Source organism: Uloborus diversus, chromosome 3, assembly GCF_026930045.1.
Source record: "Uloborus diversus isolate 005 chromosome 3, Udiv.v.3.1, whole genome shotgun sequence".
Lineage (NCBI taxonomy): Eukaryota > Metazoa > Arthropoda > Arachnida > Araneae > Uloboridae > Uloborus > Uloborus diversus.
In genome coordinates, this window is record NC_072733.1 from 3,080,936 (window position 1) to 3,108,543 (window position 27,608).

The following is a 27,608-nucleotide window of genomic DNA, read 5'->3' on the forward strand; positions in this document are numbered from 1 at the left end:
GAGACAAAACCCAGCCATATTTTTAGGTAAAAGCTTGCGTTTATTCGCTTGCATTGTAGCAGTTGGTGCATTTGTCCAGTGTTATTTTGTATGCGAATTCTCGGAACTTATACATTCTTCTTTAGTCTACAGTTTAAAACTTTTTGGTTTTCCAACCATAAGATGGAGTTTCCACTGCTGATGAGCACTGGCTTTAACTTCAGTTTTCTATTTTACTCCGTTTTGCTGTCCTATTTGTGGTCAAATTTAAAATTGCCTATTTCCTTAAAATACTATGCATACATAATATATATATATATATATATATATATATATATATATATATATATATATATATATATATATATATATATATATATATATATATAATGTATAATTAAATAAATAAAAGTAAAAAGTACAAAAGACAAAAACATTCTAAAAATTTTTAACCTAAAAATGCGCAAAGCAGCAGTTAATTAAGTAAAGAACATATAGGAAAGTAGTGGCAAACAAAGTAACAGCCCAAACAGAAAATAAATGCAAAATCTTTAGAAAACATGGATAATCAAACAAAGCCAAATCAAAAGAAAAAGCTGCTTTGAGATTGATCTCATCCAGCAGTGGAAATCTCAAAATACTAGGTACCAGAATAACAAAGCACCATAAAAAATAAATTAATTAAAAATAAACTTAAAAAATAACTTTCTCCACTAAAATAATAAATATTCAAACTTCTTAATGTTATGTAATACAAATAATTTCACTTTTTCACACAACTGGAGTAGACTGCACAATACTATTTCACCAGTACCAGTATGAAAGAGAATCGTTCACTTATTAGAAAAAAAGTCACCAAAGTTTGAGAGTGTAAAATAATAATTTGAAGGTCTAGTAGGAGCTTGCAAAAAAGAGTCATCCCAAATACTGTTATTTACACTACACTTCTTTGCAGGAATATAGTTATTGATAATCATATGATTGCTAGAAAAGTTGCAAGAAGAAATTTTAGTTTTTCCCATAGTAGTATTTGGTTGATAATGCCTGCTTAGGTTGGTCTTTAAGCACCTAAAGCATGCTTCATTGTATTTCTGTTCTGATACCAAAGATTTTATGTCTTCAATATCTGGCATCTGAAATTAAGAGATATACATATAATTTTAAAACTTAACATTTGAATAGCTAATAACTATTAAATATACAGTAAAACCTCAATAAGTAGTCGACCGTTTAAGTGGTCACTCCGCTTAAGTTGTCGTTTTCCTTTGGTCCCGACAAGGTCTCATCCTCTTTTATTGGTTACCAAATTTAATTTTACCCCGCTTAACTAGTCACTCAAAAATTGTTTTCTAAAATTCTCTTTTCTTATCGGATCTTAGAAAATAGATTGAGACTTAGTTGAAATGCTGTGTGATACTCATTTTTACTTGAAATCTCGCTTCTCATTTCTGGTCATTCAAAGCATACTGCTTGCTACGACTCTGTCTAGTAGCAATCATATGAATCAAACTCCATCCAGCAAGACAGACAAAATTTAATGCCTGGAGAACATTTGTCAGTATTTAACATTCGTTAAAGGTGCAACAGACGCAGAATTTAAAGCTTGAAGCACGTTAGAAGACAGAGTTATTTTCAGTAAGCAACAACTTCATCAGTCAACACTGATGGATTGCTTTAATGAACAGCAAATACAATAAAATGAGTTATTACGATTAAGTAATGTATAAGTAAAAGAAAATAAAACTAGGTAACTATAACGAGTGTTTTTCCTTCTTTTTAAAGTTTCCACTAATTTATAAACATGGATTACACAAGCTTTTGGTTTTTCTCACTGAATTGCACAGCTATTCATGAAAGTACTTGTGAGAAGTTTTTTTCCCCTTCCTTATTTACACTCCACATAAGTGGTCAAAATGTTTTGGTCCCTCGAGTGACGACTTAACGAGGTTTTACTGTATAACATTCAAAAAAAAAAAAAAAAAAGACCAAACATTCGAAAATTAAAAACCAAAGTGACAAAAATATAAGGAAATATGAAAATGATTATAGCACTTGCACAGTATGTATATAAATAAAGATCCCACTTTTTGTAAGACTAACCCCATGCCTGCATAGCTTGGGCAATGTTGTTGCTCATCAGAAATAAAGAATAACAGTTGAAAGTTTTCGATTTCTTCTTTTTCCACAAGAATATTTTTGGTCAGATAATGTTCACACAACAGCAAGATGGTGAATTATTCAGTCGAGACTTTGATGCTTGTTAGTAAATGGTAGTTTAAAGCCCTGGTGGATTGGCTATTGACAGCCCCAAACATGAATATCCTCTTTGCATGTCACACCAAACATGCTGAAGAAAATGAAGGATGAGTTATATTGTATCACCTCAAAATTGTTATTTTTTCCGGAGGAGCTCAAATTAGATATTCTAACTGTGTTGAATTAAAGTTTTTAACTTTTACTTTAGTTTTTTATTGAAAACTGCGTAAAGCAAAAGGAAAATACAATACGATAAAAATAAAAGAGGCACTTAAAAAATAAATCTCATGAATAAAGGGGACGATTATTTACAGAAATTTTAGAACTTCAGAAGACTGTTGAATATTAAAAAGAAAGAGAACCAATGAAAAAAATCTTGGGATATATATTTTAAAAATTCAGCTTTTTTCCCCCTCTCAAAGGTGTTTTATCATGACAACACCATAACTGCCTCAATACTTGATCCAATTAGATAAGTAAGGCACCATTTTAAAGATTTTTTCCTCTGCTGCTTAAGCTGAAGAATAAAGAGACAATTCATTTTGGTTGTTTTGTCACAAAAAAAAAAAAAAAAAAGATTACTCTCCTTTTTATTATGCATAGCTTCTCATCATAGGGACAGTGGCTCAGTTGGTTTTGGTTAGAACATCCTGGAAATAATGTGAAGGGCATGAGTTTGAATTCTCATAGGCCAAAAACTATTATTTTAACGGTTCGTTTTCTTCAGTTGAATTCTAATCCAAAGTTCTATTGATAGGTCATTCCATAGTGACAAACGTAACATTCAGAGACTCTGTATTGTTGCATATCATGAGTTTAAAACATCTTATAATCATTTACTTGTGGTTTTGTGGAATTCTGTGAAAGAATAAAACTTATGTGCAATATTCATGCATAATGGGTGGTCTTGTTAGATGTGTTTACTTCCCCCAAGGAAGAAAGAAAAGGGATGCCTGTTAGTGTCAGATAAAAAGATATACATTTAATGATCTCGCATTAAGTTTATATCAGATTTAAATTTTAATCTGACTTTATGCAGTGCTACGTAATTCTTCTTCATTCTCTTTTTAATATGGGACCTTCCAAACCACTGCCTTGTTAATATTACCAAAGATCGTCTGCAAACCACGTTTTAAAGAATAACTTGTAAAAGTTTGCAGGGGAGGGTCCCCCACCTTTCATTTTCGCCAACATCGTTCAAGATTGGCCTGGATTTTGTTTTAAGCGCTTGAGTTTCAAAATGTTTCCGGGGAGAACTCCTCCCTCCCTAACATCATTAAAAGTCTTTTAAGGATTGTGTTTCTGGAGCTTCAATTTCGAAAAATTGCTGGTCCTCTAAAAGTTACTCATGAATCATGGATTGCCTACATTTGCAATTTAAAGAGTTCAATTTTGAAAAATTTTTGGGAGTGGACCTCAGAATCTCTTCAGCCCCTAATCGTTCCAAAGACAATCTAAAACGCATTTTTAAGTCTATAAATTAGTAAAATTTCCTGGGATGGACCTTTTAATCTCTCCTCTCCTTAACATCACCCAAAATAGTCTAAACTAGCTTTTTTAGTCGAGGGGGGGGGGAGCGCCCCAAACCTCTTCTCCCCTACCATCTCCAAAGATAATTAGAATGCATCTTTAAGACTGCATTAGAAAAATTTCTTGATGTGGGCCCTCGAATTTCTCCTCCACATATCATTATGAAAAGATCGTATTAAACCAAACAGCGTTTTTGTCTCTACAATGGCAAAAAAAAAAAAAAAAAAAAAAAAAATCCGCCGGGAAAACCCTGAACCTCACTCTTCTTGACATTATTGGAGATAATGTTTGCGTTTTTAAGGTTTCAATTTCGAAAAATGCACGGGCGGGGAAGGGAGGGGGCACACCTGAGCCCTTAATATTACGAAAGACAGTTAAAATGCATTTAAAAGATAACAAATCAGAAAATTTTCCTCAGGTGGGCCCTCAAATCTCTCCTCCCTCTAACATCATCAAAGATAGTCTAAAACTGTATTCTTATAGCTACAATTTCGAAAAATAGACAGGGGAGCGCCACCGAACCTCTTCTCCCCTAACATTACCAAAGATCCTCTAAAATACGTTTTTAATACTACAAATTCAAAAATTTCCCGGGGGAGAAGCCCCCAGGCCCCCTTTACCTCGGAGTTGATATTATACTTACGATTTGTTCAAATTGTCCTTCCTCTTAAATCAGAATTCCTATACAGTCGCCTCAGAACACACCACTGATTACAGGAATACCATACGATATATGTACGTGTTCGTTAAGAAAAGAGGAAAATTATTTTGGGAAGGTTACAGCCTTTATGTTAAACTTACGTCACCTAGTGAAAATTCCTTAAAAAATACTCTAGTTAAAGATGGGATATATTGATATTTGTAAAATTGAAATTTTTTTCAAAGCATTGTATTTTTCCAAAAGCTGCCCCCCTCCCCTCCGAGAATTCTGTCTGGATCCGCCCCTGATACAGATAATGCTATCCTGAAAATGAGCAAGAAATCGCCCACCATTTGAGACCTCACTCCTTTTACTCTTGTTTGTCACTTTCCTTATTATTATTATTATTTTTAATAAGGTGGTTTCTAAGGAATTTTTTTTTGAATCAAGTGGTAGCTTAGTGATCTAACGAAAGGCTATGAAATGTCTTGTTTCCTCCACAGTAGCTAACCTTAACAGTAAAAAAAAAACAACCTTGGTCCTTTGACTTTACACTACCCCCTCTCAAGGGTAGTGTAAAGTCAAAGGACCAAGGACGGATACAAAGGAGGGGCAATGGGGGTAATCGCCCCCTCCTTGAGCCGAGATACAAAAACTTTCTTCAGATATATTTTCAATATTAAGTTCCAAAAACGCAATTTTACATAATCTTTGATGGTGTTAAGAGAAAGGGAGCTCTTACTCTGAATTCTTCCGGAATTGAACTCTTGTAAACCCAATCGTAGCCCATCGCTTTTTCTGTTGGATAGGGGCTAGAATTTTCTACAGGATTTTTTTTTAAAAAATTTAATAGAAGTTCCAAAATCTCAATTTTACATGATCTTAGATGATATTAGAGATAGGTTACAGGGCTTCCCCTGGATATTTTCAGGGTTGGATTTGAAAGTGTGGAGGCCCCGGGGCAACGAAGGAGTGGAGGCCCCTAATCAGGGTTCGAAAAGATCATCATATTTTCGAAAATATCCGATACTTTGATATATATCCAAATATTTTGATGTATATGTATATATCTGATATTTTCGATCAGTGCTTTAATAGTAAATACATCCTGAAGTTACTGCTTTTTATTTTTTTATATTATTACTAACAGTACCCGCACAGCTTCCGTTGAATAAAAAAAAATTGAAGCCCCCTCCCCTCTGATGTGAAATGATAATTTTTCTTTGTATAAAATGTGTACACATCTTTTCAAAAAAAAAAAAACACCTATTAGAGTTTTTTGGAATTTAAAAACTTTTTGTCAAATCATTAAATTTGATTTACAGTTGCTTTAAAATTCTATTTAGCGAGTGAAGCAGTTTTACTGCAATTTAAAATATTTCCCCAAATAAACAAAAAAAAAGACATCAAATAATGTCTTTCAAATGTAAAAATAGTTCCCTAACTCTGTTTATCGCCAAACTCGCCCAGCAGCCATGCTATCATAATCCGTCTAATGAAAAAAAAAAGAATTAATTTGAATTTTGACATCTGGAATTCAAATTATGTCTTTTACAATCACGAGTGTATGTGTGTGTAAATGTGTGTATGTGTGCAGGTGTGTGTATGTGTGTTTGTAGGTGTAAGTGTGTGCTTGTAGGTGTGTGTGTGTGTGTTTGTAGGTGTAAGTGTGTGTGTGTGTGTAGGTGTGTGTACTTGTGTATGTATGCCCGTGTATGTTGGATATGGATGCAACCTGGAGACTTTGCTCGCTAGAGGAGCAGCATCGTGAGGACGGTGGTGCTGCAGAGTGAGGCGGGGGGGAAAATAAAATCATAGGAGCATCAAAACACTCAAATGAGAACAATAAGCAATCGTGATTGCTCAAAAAACATACAGTGGAACATTCAAAAATCATCCTCAGAAAAAAAGAAGAAAATGTCGTACATTTCACTCGGGTAAAAACAAATCAAAAGTTTCTTTTCTTTCAAAACAAATCCCCAAAACAATGAATTACATTTACAGTTGCTTTAAAACAATAATCTTAGACTGAACTGCTCAGCGCCTAACATGCCAAGCGACCACGCTACAGGAACCCAGCCCTTTTGCAAGTGAAGTGTATGTTTTCTCTTTTGCAATAATAAATGTTTCGCGAAACAAACAAAAAAGTATAAAACCACATGAACAGTAGCTTTCAAATCTTTATATATTAAGAGCTGCGTTGCCTGGCTTTGCATGGTCTACCTTGAGAATAAAAATTGTGTTAAATGACATATATTCAACAATCAGGCGTAAATAAAAGAAAAAAAAAACACTATGCAAAATTACCCTTCCAAACAGTGACGACAGATATTAAAATACTTTTAAGGAATTAAAATGAGAAAGAAGATGGTTAACAATTTGAATGGACATGAGATTCTTTGAAACTGATTTAAAAACGCTTGTAACTTTTTCTCCTTTGAAGATATAAGCTAAGTTTTTGACCTTAGGTCGAGAGAGATCTGGAGTAAAAAATGTCGCTTTTTCCAATGGTGTCAAAAAGAAAACTGGGACAATTCCTTCACTTTTTATGGATAGATTTAATGAAGAAAGTAGTGCCTAAATTTCAGCTAAGACGAAACAAATTCGAGCTATAAATGCAAATTACTCCCACCGTAATTAAGTTAGAGCATTGAAACAAATTGTTTAGAATGCGGAAAATTCTACCCATTTCAACGATATATAATATTATATAATATTAATATGTGCAAGTAATTTTTCACTCCCATATTCGGGAATTTATGTGAAATTTGGGCCTGAATTGGAATAAAAAAACTATTTATCGGATTTTTTCGAATTATAGCCTATGTCACTCAGTAAGAAAGCACCTTTCATATAGTGAAGGAATTTTTCAAATAGGTGCAGTAGTTCCGGAGATTACCTCGAACATTATAAACACAAAAATCCGCCCTCTCTCTTTATAATATTAGTATAGATTATTATTATTTATAGACTTAAAATTAGTTTCTTATTTATATCTAAACATACATTTAAATTTTAAAAGTTATGTACTTTTAAGGTTATTTTCATACGATATTTACAATCATTTGCAAAATCTGATAACTTAATGTTATAAAAATAAAACACATATATGTATTGATATTGATTGGTTATTAGGTTGGATGTTGAATATTATATTTATACATGCTTTGTAAAACTGACATATGCCTTGACTCATAAGTACAAATTACAAATTAAATGAATAAAAAATATATATATTGCCACAGAAATGCTCAATCAAATAAAAAATTGATAGTAAATGGACACTTGCAATCAGGGCTTTCTGATATATCGATAATAATATTATTTTTGTGCAAGCATTCTTTGTAGAAATACAAAAAAAAAAAGTCTTTGAGAAAAAGCGTAAAATTTGCTGACCCGTGAAAATTAGGATATTTTGTAAAAATTTTATTGTGGGGGCCCCGGGGCAGTAACCCCTCCTTCCGGCCCTGGATATTTTTCAAAAGAAACACAAGTGTAGGACACTTTTGATTACGTAGGGTAAACAATGGGATTGAGAACACCCCTTCGAAAAATTTTAGAAATTGAAGTTTCAAAGAGTAAACAGTAAAATACAATTGCCCCTTCCTTGAAGATTTTCTGGATCCGCCCTTGCCCCCTCCCTCCCTCAGTCTATAGCTTCAGATGCAGGAAGAGAAAAAGACAAATATTAGTGCTGAGATGTCCACAAGAAAAACATATTTTGTATTTTATTATCATAGTCGTACCAAACCAAAAATACCTTTTTTTTTTTTTGCCTCCAATAGCAAAAGCATGACTTCCTTATTGGGAAAATGTGTTGATTTTTTTCGCATCAAAGTGTAAAATTACCACCTGCAAAAAGTGCCGCCCTGGGCGGAGCGCCTCCTACACCCCTTCCTAGCTACGCCACTGCCCGTCATGCTCTATTTAACATTATGTGAATGGGATTGGTGAGAAATGTAAGAGATATCGCCAAGTTGGCATCATTTTTGGAGCGGAATTTGGCGACATCTCGAACCTAACATGTAAGTATCTTCAACTCATAAATGTAACTGAATATTTCGAAATGGAAAATGCTAGAAAGTTCATTCAACACTATAGGAGAAGCTGCTTGAATGTTTTTTAGTCTTGATTTTCACTCCATTGTGAATGTGCTTTGCTCTGTATGTTGTTAGAACTGTGATTTTTGCACATTTGGGTTGATGCAACTAAATATACAGCCGAATGGACTTCAATTTCGAGCATATTCCGGTGGAAAACCCCATTGAGACATATGACCCTACTCCCCTTTCCCCCTTCTTATTTGTGTCTTGTTTTGTGTGCCTGTGCTTGTGCAGTTGCAGGCCATTTTGAATGACGTTAGAGGAAGGGATGGGATTTTGGTACTACTCTCCCCAGAAGAGTTTCCAATATTGAGTATAAAGGGCAAATTTTCATATTGTTGGAAGAAATATCAAATAATTATTCAGTGCAATTTTGAAGATAGTCATACTAATATGTACATTGATACACAAAACTAGACAAGAGAAGGATAGAAAAAAAGATTTCCAAGGTATTTGATGAATATGAATATACATTTATACACATGTAAAACTTTTGCTTTTTATCTCAGCTTGTTTTTTTTTTTTTTTTACACCAGACTTTATTATTTCACTATAACAGGAGGAGAGAAAAAGGACAATACATGATATATTTTCTTAAGATAATGAATTTATGAATACGGACTTCACTAATAATTTTTGTCACTTTGTTATATTATTTTTTATTATCGTAAATCAGTTTGAAACAAATCTGTTTTACTTGATTTGCATTTTCATCACTCTAAACTAGTCTTTCAGGATATTTATTGCAGAAAGGGCATAAGTCCAAATTATAATTATTATTTTTAAAATTAATTTCAGTAACGAAATGAAACGTAATTTAAGGTGAGGTAATAATCCTACTTAGGGCTGGATTAGTCATAAAAGTTTTCGTAGAATTTAGTTCATTTCTGAATGAAATAATTATTTTTTATAGATTCATGAAAAGTTGCATTAGTTGGACATATGCCCTTTCTGAAATAATCGATTCAATTAAACAAATGGAAAATCTATTTTTGACATTACAATTTCTTTCTCTCCCCTTCCCTTCTCCCAATGACATCAAACCTTCGAAGGTCACCGAAATCTGGCTATAATTGAAACCTAATTTTTAGATCTACCATACTTACTGCTTTAGCCTATCTTTAGATTGACGTAACGAATGACCAGACCAGTTTCTATCTAAAAAATTGCTCTTTCCTACGCTTCACGTTTTCCTCGTAACTGAAATTCATGCTTTACGTTACTTGTTGAATGGTTATTTTATTAATTAAAAGAATCTGTGGCCTAGGTCATTCGGGGAGGGCATAGGAAGGCAATGCCTTTCTGAGGACTTTTTTTCGTTACAGCACATTTTCCAAAATCTTAAAACAACAAGAAGTTCCGACTAGAGCTAAAAGAGCCTACTTTCCCATATACCAACATTGATTTTCTAGTATCAAGATACGTAAAAAATAAATAAAGGAACGAATAATGCATTAGCACATTTCAAACAAGAGAGTTTATATAATTCAAAAAATCTTTAATCGCTTCCTAAAAGGAAAAAAAAATGAATTAAAAATAAAAAGCTCATTAAAATACACATTATGTATCAAAAAAAAAAAGTTTGTTTTCTCCCCATTGCCGAAAAAAAATTTAACACAGAAATAAATATATAGAATCCAGAAATTAAAACTCTGGGGGGAAAAAATCGTACCCACAGTTAATATTTCACACTAAATACCAGGGCTATGGATTCGGAGTCGATCTGATTTTGGGGCAAAGGAGTCAGACTCAGGAGCCAAAGGTTTTAAATTCAAAGACTCGCACACAAAGCAAACGGAGTCGGTCATACTTTACCTCAAAGTCCGTAACTCGGCCAATGTTTATGGACTTAGAGTCGGATTTATTTTGGGATAAAGGAGTCGGAGTGGAAGACTTTAAAATTCCAAGATTAAAGAGTCAGCCATTTTCCCTCCATGTCTAAATTTTTGCCAAAGCTATCGAATCAGAGTCGGAATCTGACTAATTTTGCGATACAGGAGGCGTAGTCAACCACCCTAAAACTCTAGGAGTCGGAGGTTGGTCATCAAGAGCTATTTCCAACAATGTTTGTTTGAAGCAAATCTACCTTTAAGTGCGGAATCTATTGTGTTGACTTTTAATTTCCCTGTTGAGACTTCGTAGAGGGTTTGAACTATTCAAAATTGAATGGAAGATTGCAGAGCCCGATCATTCTGATATTGAACATGGGGCACATTTCTATTTCAGGGCCCCCCTTGGACCCAACTAAGATTTTTGAAAATACTAAACACAAGATTCATTTTGTGTGCCCCCCCTCCCGCTTATTCAAAATATGAAGCAATAAAATATTTCGATACTTGCGAACTTGCATATCAACACAACCATGCTAAATGTGTTGGTACCTCATATCACAATATAGTATATACATTTTAAAGCTAGAAGAGATATAGTAATACGATAATTATGTAAGCTGTGGTTAAACTTTGCCCACTGCAGAAAACTGTAAATACCAAAATTATCAACTTTTAAATAGTAAATACAGACTATACTTGGAGTGGTTTTGGGATTTTCAAAAGAGTTCAAATTTTTAAGGGAATTTTTATCAACAAATAAGCATTTTTTTTGTGTAAGTTGACCACTTGCGGTGCAGTACTTCGGTGGTCAACTTAGACAGGTGGTCGACTTATAAAGGGTGGTAGTACTGATTTTTTCTTTGTCATTTCTTGCATCATGTATTTATTTTTTGACTAATTCACACTTACTCTTTCTATTCAACTCACTTTCATTGTTTAACATTATTTTGAAACAATAATTAACTAGTATATTGTGGCTATCACGAAACTTTCTTCTATATTTTTCTTTTTTTTCTGATCCGTCCCCATGCTTGACGAGAAAGCAATATTCCCAACAAAAACAAAATTACACATGCAAAAACTTGACGACCATCCCAATGTCTGAATTATTGCAAAAGCAAAGCAAAGAGCGAAAATTGAATGTTATTTTAAAAGCCTTGCTTGAATTAATTACAAATATTTTATTTGTTAACAAACATAAGATGGCAACAGTTAAAAATTTTAAATCATTGAGATAATATTTCCGATCATTTCCATACAATTAAAATCACGAGAAATACGCAGACGACAATCTATTACGATTTATCTTTCTTATTGTTGCATTAATAAAGCTATTTTTATTCAAAAAAAAAAAAAAAAAAAAATCAACACCTCTTGGAGCGATTGGCGTCAAAATTGAACCAAAGCCTGTTTACATATGGATTCACATATATTCAAAATTTCAACCAGAACGTAGCATTACTTCCTGAGATAGGGCACTCACAATGGAAAAAAAGAACGGGCGATTGCGCTACCCCCCTTTTTAGCTGTTGACACAAAAATAAAATCAGCTCTTATACCCACTAAGGACTACTTGCCGATAAATTTTTCTTTCATTCCGTTCATTATTTCTTGAGATACAACAGTCACAATTGACGGCAAAAAACGTTCTATAGCTCAACCCCCGTTTGAGCTATTGACACCAAAATTGAATCAGCATCTGTTCCTGTTAATGGCAACATATGGACCAAATTTTGTTTGATTCAGCCAGTTACTTCCTGAGGAATAGCAAGCACGCGTAACTCAAAAAACGTCCCATTGCTCCACCCCCCTTGGAGGAATTCGCGCCAAAAACCAATGGGCACAAGTTCACATAGAGGCACATATGTGTACCGAATTTCGTTCGATTTCATGCGGTAGTTTTTGCTGTAGAGTGGCCACAAAAAACTGGTCACACACAGACGTGACACACATACACACACACACACAGACAGACAGACATTTTCCGAAAATAGTCGAAATGGACTCAGCGTACCTCAAAACGTTCGAATCCGTCAAAATTCAAAATTCGAAAATTTGCACGAATCCAATACTTTCTTCTATATATTAGATATAGAAGAAAGTAAAAATGTTATTCAAATATTTTTGTTTTTTCCCTCTTGTTTTTTACTATATTAGACAATGTAGCTTTAGAAATTTCATATGCTAATTTTCTCTTGCTTTCCCTTTTTACATTCTTCTATATCTAATATATAGAAGAAAGTATTGGATTCGTGCAAATTTTCGAATTTCGACGGATTCAAACGTTTTGAGGTGTGCTGAGTCCATTTCGACTATTTTTGGAAAATGTCTGTCTGTCTGTGTGTATGTGTGTGTGTGTGTGTGTATGTGTGTCACGTCTGTGTGTGACCAGTTTTGTGTGGCCGCTCTACAGCAAAAACTACCGCAGGAAATTGAACGAAATTTGGTACACATATGTGCCCCTATGTGAACTTGTGCCCATTGGTTTTTGGCGCGAATTCATCCAAGGGGGGTGGACCAATGGGACGTTTTTTGAGTTACGCGTGATTGCTATTCCTCAGGAAGTAACTAGCGGAATCAAACAAAATTTGGTCCATATGTTGCCAGTAACAGGAACAGGTGCTGATTCAATTTTGGTGTCAATAACTCAAACGGGGGTTGCGCTATAGAACGTTTTTTGTCGTCAATTGTGACTGCTGTATCTCAAGAAATAATGAACGGAATGAAAGAAAAATTTATCGGCAAGTAGCCCTTAGTGGGTATAAAAGCTGATTTTATTTTGGTGTCAACAGCTAAAAAGGGGGGTAGCGCAATCGCCCGTCCTTTTTTTCCATTGTGAGTGCCCTATCTCAAGAAGTAATGCTACGTTCTGGTTGAAATTTGGAATATATGTGAATCCATATGTAAACAGGCTTTGGTTCAATTTTGGCGCCAATCGCGCCAAGAGGTGCTGGTTTATTTTTATTATCATTATTTTTTTAGCGAATAAAAATATCTTTATTAATGCAACAATAAAAAAGATAAATCGTAATAGATTGTCGTCTGCGTATTTCTCGTGATTTTAATTGTATGGAAATGATCGGAAATATCATCTCAATGATTTAAAATTTTTAACTGTTGCCATCTTATGTTTGTTAACAAATAAAATATTTGTAATTATTTCAAGCAAGGTTTTTAAAATAACTTACAATTTTCGCTCTTTGCTTTGCTTTTGCAATAATTCAGACATTGGGATGGTCGTCAAGTTTTTGCATGTGTAATTTTTTTTGTTAGGAATATTGCTTCCTCGTCAAGCATGGGGAGGGATCAGAAAAAGGAAAAATATAGAAGAAAGTTTCGTGATGGCCACAACATACTAGTTTCAGTTAATTTTAATATTTCATGTTTTTTTACCAACCTCAAGTTCAACTATTTTTCTTTTTGAAGCCATTTTACGTAATACTTATATCACAAAGAGCAACAAGCCGGACTCTCTTAGTTTATAAAGGCAGTTGAAAATGAAAATGTTCTATCCCTCGATCCCTTGCACCAGAAATAAGTAACTCTACTCATAGGCACAATTCCAGTATTGCCACAAAATATTGCAACTGGAAGAAAAGACTTAGCACTTTTCTACTTACACCTGTTTTCATTGAACAAAGTATAAAAGGCTGTATCTCAAATAGAATAAAAGAAAAACAGTTTTAAACACTATGTCATGCTTGAAAATGTTCGACCGGGAAATGCGGAGCAAGATAATTTTTTTGCGGAGCTACTGAGTTTAGCTATTTTTGGGGAGCAGTAGGCAACCCTACATCAAAGCATTAAAGTTATTCATAGAAAGCTATAAAAAATAATAAAATAAAATAATTTGCTTAATTAAGTTTAAAAAATAAACCAAGCGGTCAACTTACAAAGGGTTTTTCACAATACTCCAAACCAAATTTGGTGTACATTAGTGGTCAAGATAGACAGGTGGTCAAGTTACAGAGGTTTCCTGTCATTGTATAAGATAGGACTAATTCCGTCCCTGACAAAAGCGGTCAACATAGGCAGATGGTCAACTTACAAGGGTGGTCAACTTTGCAGGTTTTACTGTATTTGCAAAAATATCAATAATATCATTGTACTCTAGATTCTGAGTGAAATTATTATTTAAGCTTAATAATACTAAGAATGATAGTTTTCCTTGCTGCAAAAAAGATCGCAAAGGAGATTTCATTCTTTTTAACAATGAAAATGATCATTCTGCAGAGTAATTAGATATTGGCATGATAAATTAAACGGATTTTGGACCCCCCCCCCCTAAAATCTAAGAGAAGGGCCTGTGCCCCACATGTCCCTGCGATAATCAGGCTCTGGATTGTTCAAATCAAAAAGATACTTTCTATGTTCTTCACCAAAACCTTTTTCCAACGATGTTTGTTTGAAGCAAATTCGCCACAAAGTTTGGGATTTATAACGCATTATATTGGCTTAGTTACTTACTATGCCGCACTGTTTACTAGACTTGAAGTCCAGATTTGCTAAGATCAATAACATTTTCTGCCTGACTAATGACTGAATCCTGTAAATAATAACCCATAGGCATATTTCCATGACTTAAATCTAGCACTTGACGTTTCCCAACATTAACTGCCATAACATACTCCACTTATCTGGCGATTTTGACGTCATCAGCAAAACAATTTATGTTTCCGAAAATACTTACATGAATATCATTCATAAAAATAATAAACAAAAGTGGCCCTAAAACTGATAGTTGAAGAACCCCATTTAAAACCTCACTCCATTTAGAATTGATTTCCCATTACAACTACTCTTTACTTCCTTCCAGTCAGTCAATTTTTAACACATATTAAAATTTTTCATTCTATTTCTGTATCAGTTAGTTTACTGAGTAGAGCAACATGGAAAACCGTATCAAAAGCTTTTTGAAAATCAATATAAACATCATATGAGGCAGTGAGAAGTAAAGGGATGTAAGTGGCAAAATTAAAAATTTGGAGATAACCAGTACACATAGTAGGTGAACCTCTCCTCTGTCTTGGGGCAAGAGATGGTACTAGATGGTACTAGTTGCAGCTATACAGCGTGATTTAAAAAAAAAAGTCAATGAAAGTCTACCTAGGATGTCCTCTTTAACCCTAGTGTCAATGACCGGGTACCCGGGTACCTTTTGCGACTTTTATCATAATTTTTACCCTTTCTAACTAGGTCTTGGTAAAATTGCTTTTAATCCTTGTTGTTTACAGGAATGTGAACTAAAGAAAGTTGTAACCGTGTTTTCAGAAAAGTTTTTGGGGGAAATTTTTTAGCATTTAATATTTTTATACCTATATTCAATAACCGGGTACCCATTACACTGCACATCAAAAAAATACCCCTTCAAAATGCTTCTGACACCATTTTTGATGATTTTCATGTAAAATGAGCCCTTGATTCAAAATATGACCACTTTTTCCCCCATCCTTCCCCCCTGTCATGCACCCTTATTGTATTCTGTTTTCGGCAATTACATAGCAATTATTTACATTTGAAAGGAAAAACAGCATTGTATTCACCATTATTATTCTTCTGAAGCATTAGAAAAGTGTATAGTTCAAAAGCATGAACATTTGTGGCAAGTTGGTACACTCAAGCGAGTACTCCCCCCCCCCCCCCCGCAAAAAAAAACCCCTAAAAACTCCTTGCAAACGATTTTTTTTTGATAAGGTTTGTTTTACAATTTTTTAACTTATTTTCTTGGTGTAAAACCAAAGTATTGGACTCTCTTCCCATGCCCAAAAAATATTTCAAGCTGTAAAAAAAAATAAAAATTAATAAACGCTTGAAAACTTTGCATATTACATACTAGTCACACTGCAGATCTTAGACGCTAAGAAACTTTTTGCATTCTTGACTTTTATTCCAATTACATTTACAGATATAATTAAGATTTTAAATGAAATTAAGTATATTCATAATATGGATTAATATATTTTTATATTTCAAAGGGCATTGCACCCATTGTTAATCATCATCCGATCAAATGCTTCAAAATTATCGACACATTTGATCAATCGTGTCAACTTCAGATTTTGTTTCGTTATAAAACAAAATAGTTGTGACTTTTGGTTGCTCCAGAGTTGTTTTTGTTATGATGTGAAGTGGAAAACAATATTACGGCTTTTTTTCTTTTTGTTGATGTATAAACATATTGTTACATCGTCAGTGATACCGAATTAGGAACTTCGTACCTCTCGATATATAGACAAAAATATTTCAGTTGGAATATATGATGACTTTTTTTTGAAGTATACCTAGGAATGTCAGATGACATGACAGCAAAAGTTGAACAAATAACAGTGAGGATAAAAATTACAGATACTATTTTTCCATGCAACGAGCTACATGTATGAACTTCGCGGGCCCCATGTGGTCCCCGAGTCGTAAGTTGAACTGCACTGGTATAAATAAATGAAATCACTATGAAATGCCAAAGCGTAAGACCTAATACATCCAGTATTACGAAAAAACTTGAGAAACACATTTTTTCTAACAAACCATTTAGCGTGTAACGCTAATACAAAATGTTGGAAAAACAATAAGCCATCTTGTTTTTTTGATAAAAACAAGCTACACACGTTTTCCAAGATTAGGGTGGAAGAAAACGTTTCAATTAAATAGAACAGGTGTCAGAAAAAATAATATCCTGCTCTAAACCTTCGAAATTCAACATGGGTACCCGGTTATTGAGAGTAAGGGAAAATTTTGGTCATTGACGCTAGGGTTAAATGCGTTTAACTCAAAACTTGAAGATGTCCACTTACATCCTTTTGCTTCTCACTGCCTCATATAACAATAACACAAACAATAAATTTTTAAGTACAAAGAGCAATTGTTTTTGCTGTATTTGATGAATTTGGACTGTAATTATCAATTACAGCCCAAATTAGGTGATACATAGAACAAAGATTACATTACCTCAAACTTATATGACTTGAGAGATTTTTCTAAGTTATCAGCATCAAAGCTTACAAAAGGGCACCCTCCATCCCCAAAGCTATTACTATGTTGTCTTTGCAGAGAATGACAACTATGCCCTTTATAATCTTTTCCAGCTCCTTTTTTCCCATACAAATGTTCAATACTGTATATATAACGGTTTCTATTTTCAGACCATGAATGAGAGCAACTGCTGTTAGTCCTACATTTTTTGTCTGAAGGTAGAGAATACTCTTTCATAAATAATGAAATAGCATCCTGACAAGAAAGTCCAATTTCTTTGAGGAAAAGGGTGTATTGAATCTGAAAAAGAAAAAAAGAAACACATGACAAAAAGCAAAAAGAAAATTACACTGACAAGTTTAGTTAATTTTTCAAAGTAAGTTATCTTTTTCATTCTGTTTCGTTTTTGTTAAATGTAAAAAAATAAAATTTACAGGTAAAGGGTTTGATTTAAGCTTTTCAAGTCCAATAATCTGAATCATAGAACCCTGAATTTCATTTCATGCTCCACATTATTTTTTATTCTAAATCTTGTCAGTTGTTAGTGACAAAAACAAAAGATATCCAGGGCTATCACCAGGGGGGGAGGGGGCTGCTACACCCGCCCAGTTTTTCAGAAATGGGGCTGCCAATTTCTTTTGAGCTATGCAACAAATGAAGGAAAGGAAAAACCTTTGTTGCTCAAAAAAAAAAAAAAAAAGAGAAAGAAATAGTAATAATAAATGAACAATTGTAATAAATGTGACAAAAAGTATTTTTCTGTAAAATTTGAATTGAAAATGCAATCTTAAAATACAATTATATATATATATATATATATATATATATATATATATATATATATATATATATATATATATATATATATATATATATATATTTCAATTGTAAAAACAATGCAAATATTATGAAATTGATTTTAAACCACCATTTTTTTTTCTCTCTTGGTGAATCCCCTAAACCCTAAGGTGAGTTTCACCAAACATTTTATTCAACTATAGCAATGTGTATGTTTATGTTGTTTTTTGGTATAATAAGCATTTGCAGTGGGAAGGTAAAGCGTAATGTCTGCAAATTTTTCATTTTCAATTTTTTTTTTTTTTTTTGGGTTTTTGTCATTTTTTGTGATTCAGCTTCAGGGTACAAGCTTGCTTATTTAGTATTCGCTGAAAATTAAACATGAACAGAACGTTATATTCTAACATTTATCTTTATGGAATCCAAAACGCAGTTCTTCGTTGATCCTTTCCCCAGTACAATTTTGAAGACACAGGCAGGATAAAAGTATATTTTTGCATTTTAGTGGATTTTAAGTAGATTTTACTTTAATACTTTAAGCGTTAATTACAATATTATTGATATAATATATTTTAAGTGACTTCTTATAATTGTTCTTATAAGTATTAATTATGAGTATTTCTTTCAGGTTCTGTGCAAAACTAATTCGTTTATTTTAGTCAAAATGAATTTAAAAAAAAAAAATCTTGTAGAGGAATTGGTATTAGCAGATCAATGAAATACATATAAGAGAAAAATAAAATAAAAATGAAAGAAGCTTATTGATAGGGGAAAAAATGCTACTGACACTGACAAATAGGATACTGAAAAAAATATGCTTTAAAGGTAAAAAACTGTGGCAGCAGGACCATTTTATCAATTTAAGTCTTGTACAGATATTGCAGCGGTCAAACTCCTTTGAAAAGCAAAATTGCAAAGGTGTTCCAAATGAAGGTGGCCGAGTTTGTAACCCAGACAGGCAAATTGTATAATGTCCGAGTATTGTGGTGCGCTAATCTGGAAATCAATAAGTGATTGTAGTTTCATTGAAACAAAACGCGTAAAAGTTATTCCAGTTTTTATGAAAATAAATTAATAACATGCAATATGTTGTGCATCTACGTTATAGCCACTTTTACCCGTAGTGACAGGCAGGGGCGCCGACTCGGAAGAATTAATGGGGGGGCCGGATGTCACCGGGGTCTAGGGAGTATGTTAAAGCACGGAGCCTCCCCCCCCCACGAAAAAATTCAGATTTTTGTGCCTTGAAAATGCCAACTTACATATTTTCTGGTGTCTATAATTTATGCAAACAAACAATATGTGACATGGCGTTTTCAAAGTAAAACAATCCAAAAATTGGTACACAAATTTTCTGCTTCAATTAGATCATGTCACTTGCCTTAAGTGAGGGACAATAATTTACAGTTCCATTTTGTGGGGAGCCGTGAAGTGCCATAGCTAGACTACGGCACTACACAAGGTAGTGCACTTGACTTGCATGGAAAGGAACGCCCAGTGGCACCTATTCATAACAACTATTGGGGGAGAATGCCATAACGGGGGCCTTACCAGGAGAAATTTTCTAAATTTGAGATGAAAAATAGTGAGTTTTAGAGTTTTTTAAGCATTTTAGTCATATGATCAACATTAGAACCCCAAAAACTCAACTCTTGGTAGATCAACACTCTGAGAAACTCGACAAGCAGACATATTTTTTGGCTTTGAAAAAAAAAAAACTCATAGTATTTTTGGAAAAAGCTAATTTAATTTACAGTAATAATTATGCTTTTAGTCTATTACAAAGCAGTGAATATATAGCTCTAAAAAGATTCAAGTTTTTCAGAAGAGTTTCAAAAAAATTAAAAATGGGCGAGCGCACTCATCCGTTGAATCTGTATGGAATGACCCAAAGTTATTTGGATAATTTCATGCATCTATCATAATCTTGAAAAACTTCAACAGTTAAGATAAGTGTTGTAGTTTATGTTGTTACTGACACTTTAATCTTCTATTATTCAGCTATGTTATTTTTAACTCATGGTTTACTTTGAATACAAATACAGAAGTGATGACCAGCAACAGGCTCTGGGCCCAGCTTGACTGGTCCTAGTCAATTTACAATCCCCAGTGAAGATAAATGGCCCTGTTAAAACTATCTACTCCCGTGCTCATTACCACCTCTTCCGGTAAGCTGTTCCAAGGTTCCGCTACCCTGCTATAATAATAATTTTTCTTAATATCCATGTTAGCCTGAGATTTAAATAGCTTAAAACAATGACCCACTGTCCTGTTTTCAGTGCTAAACTTCAGCCCCGTAACATCTTTCATTTTAATAAATTTAAACAACTGAATTATGTCCCCTCGGTCTCTTCTTTGCTTAAGACTGTACATTTTTAGCCTTCTAAGCCTGGAATCATAGTCTAAATGAGAAAGTCCATTTATTAGCCTTGTAGCCCACCTTTGAACCCTTTCCAATACATTAATATCTTTCTTAAGATAAGGAGACCAAAACTGAACAGCATACTCCAAATAAGGTCTTACCAAACTTCTATATAAGGGCAGAAGAACTTCTTTAGATTTGTTTGAAATAGATGTATTGATAAACCCAAGCATCTTATTGGCTTTGTTACTAGCTGTACTACACTGTTGGCTGAACTTTAAATCCTGACTTATTAAGACATCCAGATCAGTAACTTTTTCTGCCTGACTAATGACTGAACCTTGCAAATAATAACTTGTACACTTATTTCCATGTTCTAAATGTAGCACTTGACATTTCCCAACATTAACAGCCATACCCAAATTATCAGACCACTCCGTAATATGATCTAGATCCTCTTGCAGCTGATTTGCTTGTTATTCATTTTGTACACTCCCCATAACTTTGATTTCATCAGCAAAACAATTCATGTTCCAAGAAATATTTTTATAAATATCATTCATAAAAACAATGAACAAAACAGGCACTAACACTGATCCTTGAGGAACCCCGCTTAAAACCGCACTCCAATTAGAATAATTTCCCCTTACAACTACCCTTTGTTTCCTTCCGATCAGCCAGTTTTTTACCCAAATGAAAGTTTTCCCGCCTATTCCAATATCAGCTAATTTGCTAAGTAGAGCAACATGCGGTACCTTATCGAAAGCTTTTTGAAAATCAATGTAAACAACATCTACAGGCTTCTTATTGTCCAAAGCCATGGTAACTTTGTCATAGAAATGTAATAAATTAGTTCCACAAGATTTACCTTTCCTGAAACCGTACTGAAAACTAGTCAATAGATTATTAGCCTCTAAAAAATTTACTATCTAAATTATTATCAATGTTTCAAAAATTTTGCAAACCACGGAAGTTAGACTCACAGGTCTATAATTTCCCGCACTCCCTTTAGACCCTTTCTTAAAGAGTGGTGTAATGTTAGCGAGCTTTCCAGTCCTCTGGCACTGTCCCCTAGTTATAAGACGCATTGAAAATATTTACAATTACATCTGCTAATTCCTCTGCACATTCAACCAAAATTTTTGGATAAATATTATCTGGTCCCGGAGCCTTAGTCTCTTTAATTTTTTTCAAATGAAGTAAAAGGTCATCCCTGGAAAATACAAAGTCCTCAAGCTGTACTATAGCTTGTGTCTCGTTGATGTCAACTGTTGAGATACAGTTATCATTAAAAACACTCGAAAAAAAGTTATTAAGAACATGAGCAATATCACTATCGTCCTGAATTAAAATTCCGTGCTCATCAACCAGTGGCCCAATATGACTATTTTGAACTTTCCCCAAATTAGCGTATGCAAGAAACCTCTTGGGATTCCTGTTTATGTTATCTGCCAGTCTTTGCTAAAACTCTCTTTTCTGAATCCGTACCAATTACTTAAATTTAGCAGTAAGCAAGTGTAAAATACTTATCTACTTCTTATTTTAGTTTACAGAAAAAAAAATTTAACAATAAAAAATAGGCTTGATTTAAAAATATTTATGTTTTAACTAATTATTACAAGTTCACTTTTAATTTTACTACACAGCTTGTACAAAACAAAACTAGAAACCGGTAGTAGTTGATAAGGTTGACAAATATGGTACTTATTTCAAAGAACTTTATAATTAATATTTGTATAAAATAATTGTATAAGTTAATTATCAATTAATATTTGGCATTTTTTATTTTATTCTTTTCCTGTTTTTTAAATCATAATGATTTTATTTTTTATTATTTTTTTTGCTTATTGTAATTAAAATTGTTCGTATGTAAGAAAAAAAGTTTTTAACATTTAAAATATGCTTCAAGAGACACGAGATCTTGAAACCATCAAATTTAAGAAAAAAAAAATTTTCGTTGGAATTGTGGAAAAAAAATCAGTCTATCACATGGTGTTGTAACTTTTTTGTTGTAATTTTTTAATAACTCTGTACTGAATTAAGTTTCTTTAATAAACTAGCTAAAGGTACTTATTTTGCAAACTTTAGGTGAAAATAGTGATTATTCAGCTGTCCCATTGTGGCCGTACTGAATGTCTCATAGTGGCTCATCCCTGGGCCACAATGAGACTTTTCAGCAAATTTAAAAAGCCTCATAACTTTTTTTTTCTAACATTAAATGAGCTAAATTTGGTGCAATATATCGATACTATAATTTGATACCTTTAATATAATCAAGTATGTTTCTATGCTTTAAAATTCACCAATATACGAAAAATGAAAAAAATGTGTGTTTTGTTTCATTGTGGCCCCACCTTCCCCTACTATAACCCATGACCATTTTATTTCAACATCAAAAACTATCCATTTATTATCTATATACTGTATGAGCTCAAATTATCCTGTTTTTTGTACTAATTCATAATAATTTACCCAGATTATTAAGAAATACAACATATCCTTATATATTATTTCTGTAGCCTGTTTTTGGTTTCTACGCCACATTTCCCTCAATTCTTGATCGATTGCTTTGATTTACCGCTAATTTTATAGCTTATGGTGCTGGCTACTGACGAAAAATAGACCCAAGGTCTAAAAATTGTTTCTTTTAGCCGAAAAACCTGTTTTAAAGAACCAGAATAAGGTTTTCGAACAAACTTATAACTTTAATTTGCGCTATAACCGACAGAGCTGAGTAGCTTGATCGGCAGAGCGTTCTCTTCGTAACCAGAAGATTACGTGTTCGGGCCCACGTCCGGACAATCTGCAACAAAAAATTAGACAAATATCGCGCATTACATGAACACTGAATTAAATGAATAACTAGCTGACCCAGCCACGCGTTGCTGTGGCAAAGAAGTTGGATTAAAATAAACTTGAACTCATTATTTTGATAGAATCAAATAAATATTTTTAATAGAGCTTAAAATAGTATAGCCGATTTTATAACATATGAGATTGATAATGGGCGTTATTCAATTTAAAAACGATTCCTAAATGTTCCTGGAAAATTATGGGCAGCTGATGTGGCCAATTTCTGCCAGTATCATGTCAAGCCAAAACCCGGAAAGTTTTCCGATAAAAGTTAATAACCTTCCTGAAATCATCTCGGAAGCCTCTTGAAAAATTGGAAGATCTTCCCGTTTGAAGTTAGTCGTGTTTCTGGAACTTTAATGTAAACTTAGGAAGGGATACAAAAAAAAAAAGCTTAGCACCTTTCTGATTTATTAAGGAACTTCTATAAGCAGTAATGCAAACATAGCCAAAGCTTAGCCAGAACTGCAAGCAATTATCGAAAATTTTTACTCAGTAACGTTTCGGAATTTTTTTTTTTTTTTTTACCGTGCAGGCTGAAGAAAGTACTTATTGAATTCAATAAGTACTAACTAAATTTTCTATGGAAAAAGCACTATACTTACGCTTAGTAAATTTTGTAAGTATAACTTCCGCAAAAAAAAAAAAAAAAAATGAAAGTGATAGTAAATATCGAAACTGATTGTAAAATAACCGAATGTAGAAACTAAACGTAAACCACCATACACTTTTAGATTCTACACTACATTTTATTCACATTAGCTTTCTCTATAGTTTGTAATCAATAACTTCTTTACAAAATACACTAACTAAATTAAAAATGTATAAAAATTAAATTTTTTTCAATGAAGTAGATAACATTGACATCGAACTATTGTTTCTATTATTTGAAAACTGAAAACTGTCTAAGCACTAAGTTGTGCACAATGTTCTTGATCAACCAGTCTTTTGCTAATACGAAAAGTATGATAACTTTCCACGTGTGAGTAGGCAATATTTCGTTGCCCATAAGAGAAATATTTATGTTTCAAGAACAAACCGAAAGAAGACATTTTTTGTTCTTTAAATCTATTTATGGTCTTTGCAAAAACTAAGCGAATCAAAAATAGAAGCCTTTCAAATGTGTTTGAAAATTATGACGCTAATAATGGATTACGTGGCAACACAAACATTTCTCCTTTAAACTTTTCCGACAAATATTGTTGACTTTATGTAGAAACGTGTACCGTTGCGTAATTTAGGTGGGTTTAAATTGCGAAAAAGAATAAATTGTTGAGCCAATTTTCAACCGGAAATCGTGTAGACGCATTCCTGGTGTATCCAGGGAATTTAAAAATTCATTTGGAGTGTTTACTGCTTTGTTTTCATCGACAACTTGTTCAGCATCAATGGAGAGCTTTTTTTTAAAGCCGTCAGTAATGGCTCATTATTCGCAATAATTGTAGCTAAGACAGAGTCATTGCTCTGTTGTTATACGTTGCAAATCAGTGTTAATTAAGTCGGTGGCCCAACTATCAAGTGACGGCATATCATAATAACTAAGTGGTAAATTTGAAATTGAAACGCAAAAACCTTCAGTTAAAACTAAAGCTTCATATTCATCTCTGGTGTAAAATCTGGATTTGGACATTTGTGTGTTTGTTAAACTTTATGAAATACGTCTTCAAACGTGAAAGCAGGGCCGATTCTAGCAGGTGTGCACCGCACAAGGGCGGCCAAAGCAAGAGGCGGCCGCAGGCCGCATCATATAATTCTTTTAATCAAGCAAAATTCTTCAAGACTTTCTCACAAGATAACTTAGAATAAGTCAAATAAGTATGCTGAATTTTAAATGTTCAATTATCAAAGTAAGTGCCGATTTCCCGACAGCATAGCATAGTTTAAGAAAAATAGATTGTTAGGGAACATTAGGAATTGATTTATTGTTCATTAATATCCACTCTTTACACACATGCTTCATTTGGTTGCAAAATTTGTGTCAGAACCGGTAATCAGGCATGGATACAGGGGATTGGAGATGAGGGAAATGGCTCCCTCCTGAAGCAAGAAAGGGTGCCTTCTAAAAGGAGCACTCAAGGCCCAGGGCGGCCACTAGTGTTTAACCCCCAAGCTTTTATAGACCTAAACAATGAAGATATATTTTATATATTATATTTAAAAAAAGCCATACTTATTAGATACTGTCGCAAGCATTTCAAACAAGAAATTATTTTCCAACAATCGCGGATGCGTGGAGGGACAGTGGAAAATTGCGACTCCCCTGAGACTCAAACATATATGAATAACAAACTAAAGTTTTGTAATTTTCCCCCTTTACAGCATTTTTCTCGAATTAAAATCACGAATGAACTGCCCGGTTTCAGATCAGAGCTCTTGCCCCGGGTAGTAAATTTAAACGTACCTCCAAAACGAAGATCCAAAAGGATGCCATGACCTCCTTGACGAGACTAAAGAAGGCTTAAAATTGCGTTTTTATAGGACTTTGATTTTGGAAAATTTCACTGTTTGAACCACCGATCTTAAGAACCCAATTAAATCATTGATTCACCCCTTCCACCTTAACTTAATCAAACATAGCCTGAAAATGTTGGCTTTAAAATCCAAAATATTTTTTCAGAGGACAGCCCTTCTTAATGTCATCAAAATTTGCTTAATGACATTTTTCGTATTTCTTTTTCAAAATTTTTGCGATGGAGGGTCCCGAAATCCATTCCCAAATATTACTACCAAAGATAGTTTCAATTAGTGTCTTTAGAGAGGCCCCTAATTCCGCCTCCTCAGTTTGAAATTGATTTCAGTTTCAAAAAACACTTCGTGAGGGCACACTGAACCCCCGTCCGCCCTTTGTCCCATCGTTATCAAACAATGCGTAAAATACGATTTTCTAAAAAACTCTGGAGGAGAATTGCCTGGCTTATGTAACTTTTCACGGCGCTAGGGCATATACCCATCAATCGTCGATGTGAGATGGACAAAAGGGGTCTATAGTTGTGTTTTTCAGATATTAATATCGAAAAATATCCGAAAGATTCGCCGAAGCTTTCCAGTTTTGTTAACGTCACCAAAGATAGCATAAAATTGGGCTTTTAGAAACATCCACTTGGGAGCCCCGAAACCCTTCCTTCCAAAAATAGCCTAAAATGGAATTTAGCTCTGAAAAATATTTCGGTTCGGAATATTTTCACGTTTTTCCTATCGTTTTCAAATACAGCCAAAAATGGGTTTTTGAAACAATAGTACCGAGAAATTACCGAAGGAAAGCCGCCAGATCCCCTACCGTCACCAAAGACAGCCTAAATTTGCGTTTTAAACTTCAATTTCAAAAACTTTCGATAGGAGATGATTGCCTCTCCCTCCCTCTAGCGACGTCAACAAAGATAACCCAAAACTGCTTGTTTAAAACTTCAGTTTCGAAAAATTTTCGGAAAGAGCACCTATCTTTCCTAAGCAGCGATCACAAAAAACAGCTTCGAATTGATTTCAATTTTGAAAGAATTTTAGGAGAGAACTCCAGCATTACTTTTCCCCTGAAGTCTCGAAAAAATTCCTAAAATTGCGATTTTTGACGTCAATTTCGAAAATTTCTCCATGCACCTTGAATATACCCGACTCTTTTCTCTCCTTGCAGCCAAACACAACCTAAGATCACTAAAACAATTTTTCGTACGCCAATTTCGATAATTTTCTGGGAGTAATCCCCCCTCCCATGATTCCTCCTCCTCCGTGCTTTCTCACCGAAATGTCGCCGAAGACATACTATAAAATGCGTTTTTACGACTAGTAAATTTTGGTATCTATTACTTTCTTCAAAGATATAAATTGTACCTAAGGAGTTTCTTACTATAAAACTTTTCTTCCTTTTTATAAGTTCATAATTCTGTTTTTTTTTTTTTCTTTTTTAAATTAGAACTTGATATAGAAATTTGAAGAAATATTTATATGGACGTCAAAGATTAGTCAAAATATGCAAATTACTCATGAGGGGCGGCACATTAGCTCTTTGCACACGGGCGGCCGACACCCTAGGATCGGCCCTGCGTGAAAGTAATATAGTTTCTCCTTAAAAAATAATGATTGTGTTGGATAGTATGTCGTCAAAATTGTTTTAAACAGTTGACGAATACTGTTTCTCCTTATGTCAAACCTGCATTAGAAAGTGTCAACTCCCAATGACTTTGTGCTACCAATAAATACAACTTGCGACATGCATCAGGATATGTATTTGACAGTCGACAATTGACGATCCACAAATATTCCTGTCTGTTCGGGAATGTTTACCGAAAACA

At 33.7% G+C, this 27,608-nt stretch overlaps 1 protein-coding gene across 3 annotated transcripts in view; it reads right to left on the bottom strand.

The window, feature by feature from the left end:
• Positions 1-446: 446 nt before the first annotated feature.
• LOC129218410 (DNA primase large subunit-like) overlaps positions 447-27,608 on the bottom strand; it is a 74,517-nt gene continuing 47,355 nt past the window's right edge. For 2 of the 3 annotated variants that reach the window (XM_054852665.1, XM_054852662.1), the window contains 2 exons: positions 17,286-17,609; positions 447-1,112 (listed from right to left, as the gene is read on the bottom strand). In XM_054852665.1, coding sequence (XP_054708640.1) covers positions 813-1,112; positions 17,286-17,609 — 624 coding nt within the window. In that variant the 3' untranslated portion in view covers positions 447-812. The remainder of the gene's footprint in view (positions 1,113-17,285; positions 17,610-27,608) is intronic. The other variant, XM_054852663.1, reaches the window with a different exon arrangement.